This window comes from Rhineura floridana, chromosome 3 (assembly GCF_030035675.1).
Source record: "Rhineura floridana isolate rRhiFlo1 chromosome 3, rRhiFlo1.hap2, whole genome shotgun sequence".
NCBI classification, from domain to species: Eukaryota; Metazoa; Chordata; class Lepidosauria; order Squamata; family Rhineuridae; genus Rhineura; species Rhineura floridana.
In genome coordinates this window covers 145,004,159-145,019,113 of record NC_084482.1, presented here as the reverse complement: position 1 = coordinate 145,019,113, position 14,955 = coordinate 145,004,159, and the positions used below count along the sequence as shown (strand labels likewise).

The 14,955-nt window shown below is 40.8% G+C and overlaps 1 protein-coding gene across 1 annotated transcript in view; it reads right to left on the bottom strand.

Moving 5' to 3' along the window:
- CACNA1D (calcium voltage-gated channel subunit alpha1 D) overlaps window positions 1-14,955 on the bottom strand; it is a 316,751-nt gene that overhangs the window by 71,262 nt on the left and 230,534 nt on the right. Inside the window, exons 32-33 of the mRNA XM_061618220.1 lie at window positions 3,760-3,888; window positions 1,727-1,792 (exon numbers count right to left, since the gene is read on the bottom strand). Of these exons, the coding sequence (XP_061474204.1) occupies window positions 1,727-1,792; window positions 3,760-3,888 (195 nt within the window). The remainder of the gene's footprint in view (window positions 1-1,726; window positions 1,793-3,759; window positions 3,889-14,955) is intronic.

Genomic DNA, 14,955 nt, shown 5'->3' with positions numbered 1-14,955 from the left:
CAGAAACAAAAGCCCAGCAAAGCAGTTTACCTGAGCATCAGCCGATGCTCAGGCCGCACTTTCCATATTCCTAGCAAGCCCCCCAAAACCTTGCTCAGAGAATCCAAAGGGCAGCAACACCCCCATTCCCAAACAGCTGATGGGAAGTACAGCAGGGGCAAGTTTTCAGAAGGTTGCACCTACAAGCAGTGAGGAAGGTAGTGTGGGCGTGAAGGGTGAGTAAGAGTCAGGGGAAAGCCAAGGAAGTGGTACAGCAGGAAAGAGCATGAAAGCAGGAGAGAGGATAAACTATGGAGCGGAACGACCTCCCACTACCACCAAGAAGCATTTTGTAATTTTATAAATCTCTCTTAATGCCCCCTTGGTTATATTTCTTCTTTAAAAAGCCCCCAAACAGTTTACCTTTTCCTCTGAAGGAAGAGACTCCAACCTCTTGTTTCACTTGCCATTCCCTGTACCTGTTCTAGTTATGCAACACATTTCTTGAGATAGGGTGACAAGAATTGTACACAGTATGCTGAATGTGCCCACAACATATACCAAGGACCTGTGCGTTTTGTTTAAGGCTTGGGACAGATCTGGGTGACTTTGTCAGAAACAGAGAGCAGCTAATGCTTCGTCCTGGCTGTGTAATTGGATATTTGTAGTACCAGCCTGTAATCTCCATCTTGCAACCCCCTGCTTTGTGTAGCATATTGTCTGATGAAGAGTACTGGCGACATGAAAGCTTGCCATTCTTTTGTGACATTTTGGTTGGTCTCAATATATTGTATGACTGTAGATGTTGCGAATATTTATACAAAGGTTTATGATTGTGGCAGTTTCATTTCCAATCCGTTTCCTAACAATCCCCAACATGGTGCTTGACTTTTTCACAGCTGCCATATACTGGTTAACAGAGCTTGGAAAAGTTACTTTTTTGAACTACAACTCCCATCAGACCAATCCAGTGGCCATGCTGGCTGGGGCTGATGGGAGTTGTAGTTCAAAAAAGTAACTTTCCCAAGCTCTGCTGGTTAATCATCACCACTGGTGTATATGTGAAATGAGCATTACTTTACTCGTATACTGAATGCTATTTACCATTTTGTTGCCCATTCACTCAGTATGGAAAGATCTTTGGGGAGCTCTTTGCAGTCTACTTGAAAAATCAAATCAAATCTACTTGAATTTTCACCACGCCAATGAAAATCTGCAAACTTGGCTACCTCACTCTGATGTCATTATGACATCAGAAGATTGAGAGGTGGGTGTCTCACCCACCTGTCAAAGTCCCTTGTGCAGTGCTTCCCAAACACCAAACACCCAGCTGGTTGTTGGGCACTTAGAAACTACAGCGAAAATGGTTTTGTCAACCCTCTGCAAAGCACCAAGCATAGGGCTAACAAAGCTGTTTTCTGGATCGGCTGCATGGTTAAGTTCCCCATGAAGAACTTGATGGCAGTTTGATGGACAGTGGATTCAGCACTGCTTTCTGCAGGGATCAGCTGTGCATTCAAGTTTCTCTAGCCATGTCTATCTGCCCCACACCTGACATCACATATGACATCAGGTGTGGGGCAGGTGGCTGTGGTGCGAGGAAAACGGCCTCATGGAGCAAACTGGGTCCTCATCCCTCTTTTATAGCATACACATAGGATGGAATGTTGAGATAGGCAGTTGCTATACTTTACAAAATGATCAATGACAACCTCTTTATCTCAGAGGAAATGTTTTTATTAATTACCTGCATTCCAATAACCGCGTAGATGAAAAACAACATTGCTATCAAAAGAGCAACATATGGCAGAGCCTAAAATGGAAAAAAAATAGATTTTTAAAAATAATAACTTGTTTCTTTGTTTTTAAATGCATTTTACCAATACAATTTGATTGCAGTTTTCAAAATATTTATTCCCAAATATTTTATTTATTCCCTGAAATCAGCTGGACTGTTCTGCAATTGGCAGCTTGGGAATGGAAACCATGCTAAATCACGCAATTTGTCCTTTTAGTCTAGTGCTGTCTGCTCTGTTTGGCGGTGACTCTCAAGGGTCTCAGGTGCCGCTCTCCCCCCAGGGCTGTTTCTGCAACAGCAGAGATGCTGGGAATTGGGCAGGGGATCTTTTCCATGAGGAGCATGTAACCACTGAGCTGTGAGTCGTCCACCTTAAAGAGCTGGCATGGGTGGAATTCAGATGAATGAACATCTGAATGAATGATGCCAATCCACATCTTCATCACTGAGGAAACTACCTGAAGGCTAGGTACAGGCACACCACACAGCAGCCTCTAGGTAGGCTTGAACTAGGTATCCCACCTGCAGGCAGATAAATAGACTGGTCTGATGAACCACAGAGACCTGTGGCAACAAGGTCCTGAGAATACATGATGTTTAGAACTACTTAATCTGCAGCCAGATATTCTACCATTCCATTAATTTGTTTTAACTGTAATTTGTTTTTACTATTTTTAATAGCGTATTTTTACATTTTTGTAACCCACCCTTATGATGAAAGGCAAATAATAATAATAATATGGGATGCTGCTCCTCTCTTGTACATTTCATTTTTTAAAAAAAATGACCAGCTGTTTTCAAAACAAATATCTGTGCTTTGAATGTCAAAGAATGAGAATGTATGACCTAGTTTTAATTCTGCACTTTGAAGAGAAGAGCAAATGGGGAAACTTCAATCACTTCCTATTCCTAAAGATGTCACAAGCCTCTAGCTGTGGTGCTATTGTGTAAAAACTGTTCGAGATTACATCAGCTGTTCATGAATCCTTTTGGGGACATATTCACATCATAACTGGCAGATTGCAATCATACTTCATGTTTCCATTTTTACCATTATTCTACATCAAGTAGCATGAAGATAGCTGGTAGCAACAGGATATGACATGTTATATCAGATTAACATTTCCTTGCACATCCAGAGTTCTCAGTCAGCTAGTAACATGGACTTGTGGAGCCAGACTAAGAAAAAATTCTATGCATAAACATTAGTGAAATAGCTAACACTTGAAATGATACATTATGCTAAAACGTCAATTCTTGGAACACTTACTTCTGAGTAAGACCCTTTGAACTCGGTGAAACTTGTTTTTGATTAAACCTATAAAGAATTGGGCTTTATGGCTAATAATACTTCTGAAGGTATTATGGTACAAGCTGAAATGTTTCAAGTGCCCTTTAAAGTGATTGAAATCTAATTGCTTTGGAAAGTTCTCATTTCCAACCTGTTTAATAATAGGTGTGTGTTTTTTTGCGGGGGCGGCTGGAGGACATGAAGGCAGACGATTTGAATGAAGAATTAACCCTGCTAGAATGAAAGTCACATCATTAGCTCCATGTATGAGACTTGTTCAGCCAAGTCACTATCCTTTAGGCTGGGGAACCTATAGCCCTTCAGGTATTGCTAGACTACAACTCCCATCATCCTGGACTATTGGCAATGCATCCCTGCCTTCGATTCAGATGGTCTGCCTCAATAAATTGTTGTAAAAATGAATGACTCAAAACAATTGCACAATTTAAGTGCCACATAGATCATTATTATGTGCATGAGTCTGGATGTGCTCTCTATGTACATGCGTTCTCAACACAAATATATATACCCATCCAGTGGCTGTGTGCTTTGATAGAAAGGGGAATGTGTACATGTTCCTGGGGCCTCCTGCTGTTTCACAAGACTAGTTGGCCATGATTATAGCTGGCTCTGGACCACTGCTATTCAAAATTATTGTTTTGACCCGTAACAGTTTAACCATTACACTTACCTGAAATGACTTAATAAAAGTCCACAACAAAGTTCTTATCCCTTCGCCCCTGCTGAGGAGCTTCACCAGTCGCATCACTCGAAAAAGGCGGAAAAAGGTGATGGAGATTCTAGCACTGTCTTCATTGTTCTGAAAGAGTATGACAGAGACATCAGCCCAAGCAAAATGCTGAACATGCAACATTTCAGGAAAAGAAAAACAACAATAAATGCAGAGGTGAAAGAGGTAAGATTTGAAAATGTGTTTCTGGGGCCTTATCAGCTTTATAAACATAGTATGACAGGGAAAAGTACATGCTACCACACGGGACCTGTAGAAATGCTTCACACAACGCATGCATTTCCAAGTTTTCCAGTCTGTTAATAGGGTGATGTTGGGTTTGTCTGTAGTAGAGTTTGATAGGCACACTGACAACAAAACCAAATCACTGCATACACCTTGCTAGTAGGACAATTATGAAAAAATACAGAAAAACCAGTGGAGAAAAGAGACATGGTAAAAAGAATAAACTCAAGTAGAGATACAGTCACTGGGGTCAGTTTACTAATCTTACCCCAGACTCATCAGTTGTGACAGTTTCAGTAGGCTTTGGCTTTAAAAAATTAAGAACATTATATATTAAAATCAAAGCAAAGACCTTTAAAAACAATTCAACAGCCATAAAGAGGGAGCAAGAGCAGTTTATATTAATGCTGATTGGAGAGGGAAAAACACATGAAAAGTTCTGTTTAACATATGGATTTACCATTGCAAATTACATCTCTGGCTGAGCTGTGTCAAATATTCCATGCCTGCTATGATTCGTTCAAAAGTATTATTATAATTGAATGATGTAAAGAGAATTATGTTTGACTTCCCTAAACCATTGCTTTTCAGTTAGTACACTGTGACCCACAATTGGGTCACGGTGTGATGTAAGGTAACAGCAGCAGAAACAAGACAACCATCTTTCAGAAGAAGAGAAAAAGGAGGAAGGAGACAGACAGACAAAAGAGGACAAATGTCTTTAAATATATAGTAATGGGTAAAATAATATAGAACATAACAAAAACTGGCTAGGTTGCCCAGAAAGGTGGAAGGCCAGTGCTCTAAACTAGCCTTCCTGAACATGGTGCCCTCCAGGTATTTTGGACTACAACTGCTGTCAGCCCCTGCTAGCATAGCCAGGTTGGAGAAGGCTGCTCTAAACCAAATGTTGCGTATTTGCTGTCTAATTACAGTGAATATCTTTCATTTTGGTTTTGCTTAAAGTGAGGTTTGAATACAGGCCAAGATTTGACAAAACAATGTTAAAGTTACTTAATGGCTGTGGATGATTCCCTGAATGGGCAATTCACATGCAGTGATGGAATCTGAGAAGACTACTAGACTACTAGTGAAGAAGCCTCTTGACCTCCAGCATGGCCATGAGGGATCGGAAGCTTTTAGTTCCATTATTAACTAATCACAGTTTAGCATTATGTCCAAATGTGGACAAAAATTGGTTAGTCTTAACTATAGTTTATTCAAATGAGCCAACTTCAAACTGCTGTTATGAAACTGGCTTATTCCAATAAACCACCATGAAGATGAACCAGTTGAGAGTTTAGACATAATGCTAAACTGTGGTTAACTGAAAATGGAAGCAAAAGCTTCCTATCTCCTTGAAGCTGTGGTGAAGAGGGGAGGGGGTACTTATAAACCGAAGATTATCCACATAATACTAAACCATAGTTATTTTTAAACCATATTTTTATGATTGAACCATGCCACGGAGTCAAAGGCAGAGTGAGAGAGCTGTGAGTTGTCAGAGTTCCTCTGGGAATTTGATGTGAGCAGATTTCTTGCCTTTTGGAGAAGTGAAGAAGGTGTAACACTTGTTTGGGGGATATTGTTTCCTTGGGAGAAACTGTGAGCTGATGAGTGAGCCAAAATTCAGCAACTAATGCCACTCCAGACAGAGGACAACGGGTCCCAACACAAAACCTGACAGCAGTAATTTTGATGAAGAAACAAAGGCTTCACAGTAGCAATATTTCAAGGACATTAAAGCAACCCTGAAGTCTGGAGTGCAGGGACAGGTGACAACCTCATCAGATCAACAACTACAAAGGGTTTAAAGCTGACCCAGCAGTGCAGCTGCAGTTGAGGGTGGCCTAGGAAGGTCCATGAAGCAGGTGAGCAGCTGACTGTTACAGTCAGCGATAACTGTTATAGTCAGCTGTAACCAAGAATCAAGAGGCACTACGCTTGTTCATAGGCAACACTAACCCAAACAACGGTTTAGGGTGAATGTGCAAATTGCCAGCTCCCAGAGAGGAGATCACAGCCACTTTGCTTCTTTTCCAGTACTGCTGCTGTTGCACTGCTGTGATCAAAGCCATAGTTTGGCTTAGTGTATCATTTGACTCATTTGTCTTGCTCCAGACAAACCACACGCTGTAACCAATGTTTATTCTTGGACTGGAAGGAAACAAACCAGAAGCCTAGGTTTGGACGACAAGCTCAGCCAAATTACGACTTAACTCCCAATAGCACAGCAGGACCAGGAGAGGAGTGTTGTGCACGCAACCTCCAATCTGGGAACTTTCACACTTGCACATTAACACTTAGCCATACTTTGGCTTAGAGTTGCATGAGAAACAAACCATTTTCTATGAGCCTGCCAACAGTGAGGAGGGCAAACAACTAGAGCAGACTTCCCCAACCTTATGCCCTCCAGCTGTTTTGGACTACAACCCATCTGCCCCAGCCAGCTATGCTGATTGGGGCTGATGGAAGCCGTAGTGCAAAGGAAGGCACCAGGTTGGGAAAACATAATCTAAAGGAACATCCCCAGGAATGAGAGAGAGGTGCTGGAAGTGAATGACTTTTAAGGAGGAGTGATGCTCGAAGAAAAATCCTTGATAGATTTCTTTATTCCATATAGGTCCATAATGGCCTCCACAGCTGGTGCAGTATAAAGACAAGCCTCACTAATAGGAATAACCCAGAAACTTTCAAGTCATCTGGGTAAAACTCTTCATTGCTCAAAAAAGTTAGGGATGCATTACACAATGGTACTGAATAGAGTCTAGTTAAATTAGAATGCGATTTTTAATTATGGGGATTTGCAATTGGTGGAAAAGTAATCCAACCTTTGTCCAATTTCTTCTTTTTGAGTTGTTAATATTACATTGCGTTGATGATTTTACACTACATATGAACTAATCTGCAGTGTTTCATGTTATGATTGAATTCAGTGATTAATTGCAATGTAGGACATAAACAAGAGGAAAGGCATAATACATCCACCATGGACACAATGCCCACAAGTGATGGATTCCTGTAAGATCAATAGATCTCTTTTCTCCCCTGCTCCTGCAGACTATGTTTAAGCATAGGCACAGACATACCATGAAAACTCTATGAACAGAGCATCCAAAATGCAACACGAGATAGTGCTGGAAGATGAGATCCCAGGTCAGAAGGCACTCACCGAGTTACTGGGGAAGAACAAAGGACAAGTACGAGTAGCACTGTGACTAATGACGCAGCTGGTGTTGAGGAACAATACTGTAGTGGGATTGGTCCATTGCCCTCATGTCCTGCTTCTTATAGGCTTCCAGCTGGCCACTGTGGGATACAGAATGCTGGACTACATAGACCTTTGGTCTAATCCAGAAGAGCTTTTCCTATGTTCTTGGGTTACTTTGGCTCCAGCTCCATGGTAAATTGCACTGAGCAGAAGGAAAGGGCTGGATGTAGATATAGGTAGCACACATCAACACACATGCCCATGCACATATGTAAGCTGGAGGAGGGAAAAACAGGGCTCCTTTGAGCCTATTTAGACTTCCACATGTAGGGGATGTGCTTGTGATTGACTGAATCATGCGCCAAATCTTTAGCAGAATGTATACTATTCAAATGCATTATATATAACTTCTTTGTAGATTATAAAGGAAGATAATGTGATGTGGTGGTTAGTGTGTCAGACTAGAATTGGAGAGACCTATGTTCAAAACTCCATTTAGCCATCAAACTCACTGGATGATCTTGGGCTAGTCACTATATCAGCCTAACCTACCTTGAAGGGTTGTTGTGAGGTCACTTTATAGACCACTCCATCATATAAAAAAAATCAAGCAGTGTATATGCAAGTACATCAAAACATATAATACCATACGAAATTATAAAAATGATGGGCTGATCTTGAAAAAGCGTACACAACTGAATATGCCTGTTGGCATAAAAATGTCTTCAAAGAGATGCCTGAAAATTATTATTATTATTATTTCTTACATTTATACCCAACTTGTCTTTCATTGTTGAAACCCAAAGAGGCATAAATGTGGTTCGGCAAGGTGGAAGTATGTGCCTTCAGACCATAGTCTGGTACTGTTCATTAGCAGCCATTAGCAGTGAGAATGCCTTCCAAACATCTCTGCTGGAAGAGTATTCCACAGCATGGGACCAGTGACACTAAATGCCCAACTTCTACTCAGTAGTGCAGTGACAAATTCAGAAGTGCAGGGTCTTTTCATGATACTCATTGCCATACCCCTCCCCCCTTTTTTGCTGCTGGGTTGAGAATGAGATCCTTGTTATAGCTGAACTATAATATTTTTAAGAGAAAGAAAGGAGAGACCACAGATGGAACAGGAACAGAAAAGGAAAGAAATTATTTACATAAGGTAATTTGCATGCTGTGACAAATGAATGGAACATTGGTCAAAGAAATAACTGAAATGTTGACAGCACATCACTATGATACAGTCTGATGCAGAGCATGCAAGTAGATTCATAAGGAATAAAGCTACCAATAGTTACTAGCCATGAGGGTTGTATACTACCTCTAGAATCAGAGGCAACATTCCTATGAACTGCGCACAGATTGTGCTCATTGCCTGCTTGTGGGCTTCCCCATAGGCTCTGGAATGCCTCTCCTCCAAAATCCATTCGATACCCTCACTGCTGGCATTTAGATGCTGGCTTTAAACTTGGCTGTTTGTTTAGACCTTTTGGCACTAGGGCCACTGTTTACTTCATACTGTTGGCATGTTGTTTTATTGTAGTTTTTGTGCATTGTGGTGATTTTAAATGATATTTCAGAGTTTTAATGAATTTTATTGGTAAAATAAAACAAACAGGCATCCAGTTAGTCACTGTGGGAAATATGCTGTTTTGGTCTGATCCAGCAGGGCTCTTTGTTGTGGTGGTTGTTATTACCCACCCTTCACCAGTAGGTCTGAGGGTGGGTCACAACAATATAAAATACATTATTAAAAACAGTTTAAAACAAATTACATTCACAACTGGAGAGGGTCATAAGATATACATCTCAAGTGTCAAAAGAGATTTATGAGAGATTGCTATGCCATTACTTATTGCTAACAACAGGATAGCTGGAGAACGAGAGTTAGATCTTGAGGTCACAAAGGCAAGATAAGCAATTAGGACAGAGAACCACAGACTGCATAACCATTTATATGGAACCCAGAGAGTGGAGAGGGTACGAGCCACAAGACAGAGACAGTTAAGATTAAAAAAAGAAGTAACTCAGCATTTTCAGCCACCTGAAGATAAAGACTGACTCTTCCAAAGGCTTCAAATAATTAAGAAGTTACATTATGACCTACCAACTGAGGTTATCATACTTTGGACACATAATGAGAAGACCTGATTTGTTAGAAAAGATAATAATGCTGGGGAAAACAGAAGGGAGCAGAAAAAGAGGAAGGCCAAACAAGAGATGGATTGATTCCATCAAGGAAGCCACAGACTGAACTTACAAGATCTGAACAGGGTGGTTCATGACAGATGCTCTTGGAGGTCACTGATTCATAGGGTCGCCATAAGTCGTAGTCGACTTGGAGGCACATAACAACAACAAAACATCAATCACCCATATTATTTGAGCAGACGCACAGACTGTCAAAATATTGCTTTATTATTTTCTAAAAGCCAGCGAATACTGGCTGACGTACATGAGGAACTGGCTCCTAACATTTCTGCTTATGAAACAAATGAGTTACTAAATCATATTTTAAAAGTTCCGTTTTACTTACTTTTAAGTACTTTTAATTTTTTAAAAAAACCTTGAATATTAACAATGCAATCCTATGCATGCTTACTCAGAAGACAGCCTCACCATGTTCAATAGTACTCCTTGGTAAGTATGCATAAGATAGCAGCCTAAGTAATGAATAGACAATAGACCTTTTCAGGTGTCCGTTCTACGAAAGGTACAGTGGTAGCAGCCCCATCCCTAACCTATCTGTATTTCAATCTTGGGTTCCCAGATACTGTTGGACACCTCCCATCATCTGTGACAACTAAACTGGCTGAGGATGATGGGTATTGTAGTCCAACAACATCTGAGAATCCAAGTTTGAAGAACACTGCACTACAATGCCTGAGCAGGATCCCCGTCTCATGGATAGTGTACCTTTCTTCTTACCTCTCTCCACCTATTTTGCATCTATAGATATTTTTCATAATTCATACATGTATCTCATGTCTCTGTATTCATTTCTTCAGTTGGCCTACAGCAGGGGAGGCCAACATACTTGAATGTACTCTTTACATTTTAATTCTGAATGCATTTTGAAGAATACTTGCTGTTCTATCATTAAGAGCAAAATAAATATTTGATAAATTTGTAACCCTCCAACACCCAATGGCGCAGCTATTCAAGAGAAAAACCTCTTTGTTTTCCTGCCTAAAGGAAGGGCAGTTCTCTGTCCCTTCCTGTTAGCACTGCCAGGTCTCCAGGTTTCACCCAGAGACCGTTTTTTGGGGGGATCCTCCTTGGGTCTCTGGGTGAGGCACCCCAATCTCTGGTTTCTGGTCAGCGGGGGTACATCAATGGGCCCAAATCTCCTTTCCCCAGATTTAGACTCACTGTCATGCCCCCACAGCTTCAGAACTGGCTGCATGCCATGGGGGGAGGAGGAAATTCCTTCTTGTCCCCCTGATGGGATGCAGCCGGCTCCAGGACTCACCCCATGACATCACTAGGGTCTGCCCCTGAAACAGAGTTTAGGATGCTTCTGAGCTGGCAACGTACTTCCTGTCATCATGTATCTCCTTCTCTTTAAACTAAACAGCCTTAATCATTTGTGTCCTGCTGTGGAGAGTGTTATGCTGCCACAGACATGAGATTGTTTGTTGAGAACTTGAGAGTGTGAAAGACCACCAGGGACTACTCCATTGCCCCCTGCATTTCTCTGCTACAGGATCAGTACCTGATTAGCAGACCTTACTCATGGAGAATGGCTGGGAGATAAGCCTGCAGACAAAGAAGGGACATGATAAGAGAGATTAGGAGAGGCTGAGGATGGGGAGAAAGAGCTGTTGACAGTAAAGCTTCAGAGTTCCTTCCCACTGATTTGGAAGGGAAGGGGTGGGGTTGAGAGAGCCAGCCAAACCAAAGCCCAGCAGGGAGAAAGTGCTGAGCAGGAACTTGAGGGACTGGCAGGCTTCAGACTACAGTTAACTAACACCCCAAACAAGGCACTGCCGGATTGTATGCAGTGGGGAAGCAGAGTGTTATGTAATACCCTGTCCCTAATAAAGTGATGGTGAATCAAACAATCCAGCTATTTGTGTGAAGGAAGAGAAGGGCCAGGGGTTATGGACACAGGGCCTTTTGAGGCACCCCTGCCCACAGAAGCCCAGCAGATGGCAACCAAATGAGAGTGCTACTGCTACTATTGTGCTTAAGCATGCCTCATTCTAGACATCCTGCTGGTGTATCTAATCTTCAAATTTGGCTATTGGGGTCTTTACAGATGATGGTAACAACTGACTGAAATCTGAGTAGCATGAGCCAGGATCATCCAGTGTTAGTATAATTCTCTTTGATTGATTACATTTATATATCGTCCCATAGCCGAAGCTCTCTCTTTCAGACCTTCATTTTCTCTCCCTTGGGAAAGAACTGGGAGCTGTCAATAGAAAACAATGGAGACATCCAGGAATATATAGCAGAACCCCCTACCCTCCAAACAGCAACAAAGACAGGTGCTCCAGTCATTGGCATTCAATGTGAACCTGGAAATTCCATCTCCATACCATGGTGTGAATTACTTTAGAATTGCCTGTCTCTATGGGTTCAACTGTTATAAATATTCTATAAAACCTGGAACCTCACAGGTTCTCATCAAACCACTTTGGTATTGTTAAAAATGTATTTTTCTTTTAATTAACTAACTAATGCACCTCAGGAATCACCTGGGTATGTGGAAACTACTAATATTTTGGGATTATCTACTTTTACTTCTAAAGTGATGGTATTCAACCATGATCTGAGTTTCGCATTAGAGAGAATGATTATGCCATTTTATAGTTGAGGCACAACTACAATCCAAATAACACTACTAACATAAAAGGATTTGCTTTCTAAGGGAATTATCATATTTCCATAGCAATCTGAGTACTGAAAAAGGCAATTTCTCCACAACTGAACTGCTTGTTGGGAAAAACTGGATTATATGCAACAATTTTGTAACTGCAGGGAAAATACCTTTTCTAAAGAGGCATTTAATCATACTGAGTCATGTTCATCTCCCTGTTTAATCTCATTTCACACAATGATCATTCATCACTAAATCCTACATGGGTGAATACTGTATTTGTTCATTTGCTTATTTCAGATTGTTAACATTCCTCCCTTCCACAAAGTGCTCAAGTGTGTATTCACAGGTGTTAAAAATAATATATATATTTTCAAAAAAATAACCTCATCAAATAAAACAATAGAAACTGAAAGAAGCTAATACAGGAGAGTTACATCAATGAAAATACTACAAAGCGATTGAGAATAAGATGCACAAACTAAGTAAAACCCAGCTTTAGCTGTTCCTAGTCAGTATCATGTATTTCTTTATAAAAATGACACAAACACTACAATGTGGTCCAGCCTTATGATCAAGCGACACTTGTGCCAGGGAAGGTTTTAAATAGGAAAAGATGCATTTCTTCAGACCTACTACAGCTTCTGCTTAAGAGTTATTTAGTACCAAAGTGCACCAAGTGCTTCTCAGGAAGAACATCCTATATCCAACATGACTAGTTTGGGGCTATAGTGCAAAACTGGCAGTGCAGGAAATGAACAAAGCCAGTTACTTTTCCCCTATGCCAAAAAAGCATGAATCTTGCCCTCCAGATTACACAATTTTTTAAAAAAATTAATTAAGCTTATATACCGCCCGACTAGCAACAGCTCTCTGGGCGGTGAACATTAAAAATGGCACTGGTCCAGTAGTCCTCTTCCCAATTCACTGTAGGCAAATAGGGACAAGTCAAGGACCAGGTTAACATCTAAGCATACTTCACCACTTTGGGCATCAGAGCAGCAGTATTAAAAATGCTGGTTAAATTAAATCAAATTAATCTATTTGTTTACTGGCATATGAAGATTGTAGGAGTACTGAATCTACTTCTGAACCTCTCTAAAACCACCAGCCATAGGCAAGAAGAGTGATCAACAAAGTTTGTTCATGTCGCCTATTATTGTAACCCTGTAAGCTTTGGGGGATGGATAGGAAATAAATAACAAATTAACAATGTCTTGTAAATTTTCAGGTCAAACAAGATTATTAGGTTCCTTAAGGAAATTCCATCAGTTTAATTGAGACCCTGGGCTTATCCACATGGGAGCATTTATTTGTAGCAAATACACTCCTTTTACCATCATAATAGATTTGCAAGGTCCACACTTGGTGCTCATTGGTAGCTTCAAATCCATTGTTCTCCATTCACACAAGTAGGCATTCCTCTGGGAAGGATTAGTGTCGCTGTTTCCTTGTGGCCCCGCCCTCTAATTTTACATTTTTACTCCCTCCAGTTGCTCAGTTACTGGGCACATGCAAATATTTTTAACCTGCACAGTATTTCCACTCCCTCCTGCCCCTACTGTTTCCTGAAGGATGGCGGTTGAAAATAAGTGAGGTCATCTGCCCCCCTTTCTCCACAGCTCTTTGCTTTTTCTGAGTTAATTTTTCCCTGCTGGAAAAACAAATCAATATAATATCGATATTTTAAATAAAATATCAGTTTCAGTATTGATATTTTGAGAAAATATCATTGATATTGATATCTTTGAGGCAACTTTTTTAAAAAATCCACTTTAGATAAAAATTGGAAACCAGGTGCAGAGAGGTTACTTCAAAATTATCTCCGCAAAAATAGAAATATGAGAATGATAAAATCCAATTGCAGTTCCCATCGCTAGTCACAAGGAGTGAAGGAAGTTTAGTCAGAGAGAAAAGAAGGAAAGGAGGGCTGTAGCAAACTGTGAAGAGGGGAGGACAGAGCAGTCGGAAGTTGCTGGATAAGCCACCGGAAACAACATGGAATTCATGGGAGGGTTAGTGGGCAGAGAAAGGGGAATAACTTAAAGTGATGATTCACCCGCCCACTAAAAGCTATCAAAGCAAACCGTCTTCAAAGGCGAGTACAGTAGAGTTGAACTGTATCGTTCTAAACTTTTCATATTATCAATGGATTGGGTTAGTACAGATTTACAGGGGGGAAACTCTGTGATAGTTTCTGTTTGCTGGTAATGTCATCTGAACCATGAGAATTAAAATGAGATGTGGTAGCACCAAATACACACTAAACCACTGTGTAGGTGAGCCCCCCGTTTCACTGCAAACATATTTACTGCCAAGCTAACTACTATGAAGCCCACTAGATATGAAATAAAAGAGGGCAGATAGTTGTCAAGACTTGTGGAAGAGTAGGCAGCAATGTAGACTGAGCACTATCACCCAAATTATCACTGAAGGGAGATGAGCCACAATTGCAGAAAGTCTCTTTATATCTATATACTAGTACAGGTCAGCTGATACTTCCTGAACCTGGGAAAGGCTTTTGGGTATGTTTCTTTGCTATCCTGAAACAACTCAAAGGCTCCGCTCTTGGCTGGGTATAGACAGTCTTAATCCTGCCCTAAAATTAACAAATTCTGACAGCGAGTGAAACCCCTCGAGTGCTTCCTGAAATGTTAACAGTCCATCAAATGGGCAAAATAAATGGCTTTTAAATAAATGAGTCTGCTCTCTCTTCCACACCACCATGACTTTGAAGTTTTTTAAAATTAACCAGTGTAACACAAAGTGAACATGCTCTTGAGGCACCCTGCAATAGTCATCCAAACTTTTTCTTGGCTATGACATGCTAAACAAGGGAACATAACAATTCTTATACAGCCAAGGTGTCTGTATCCCA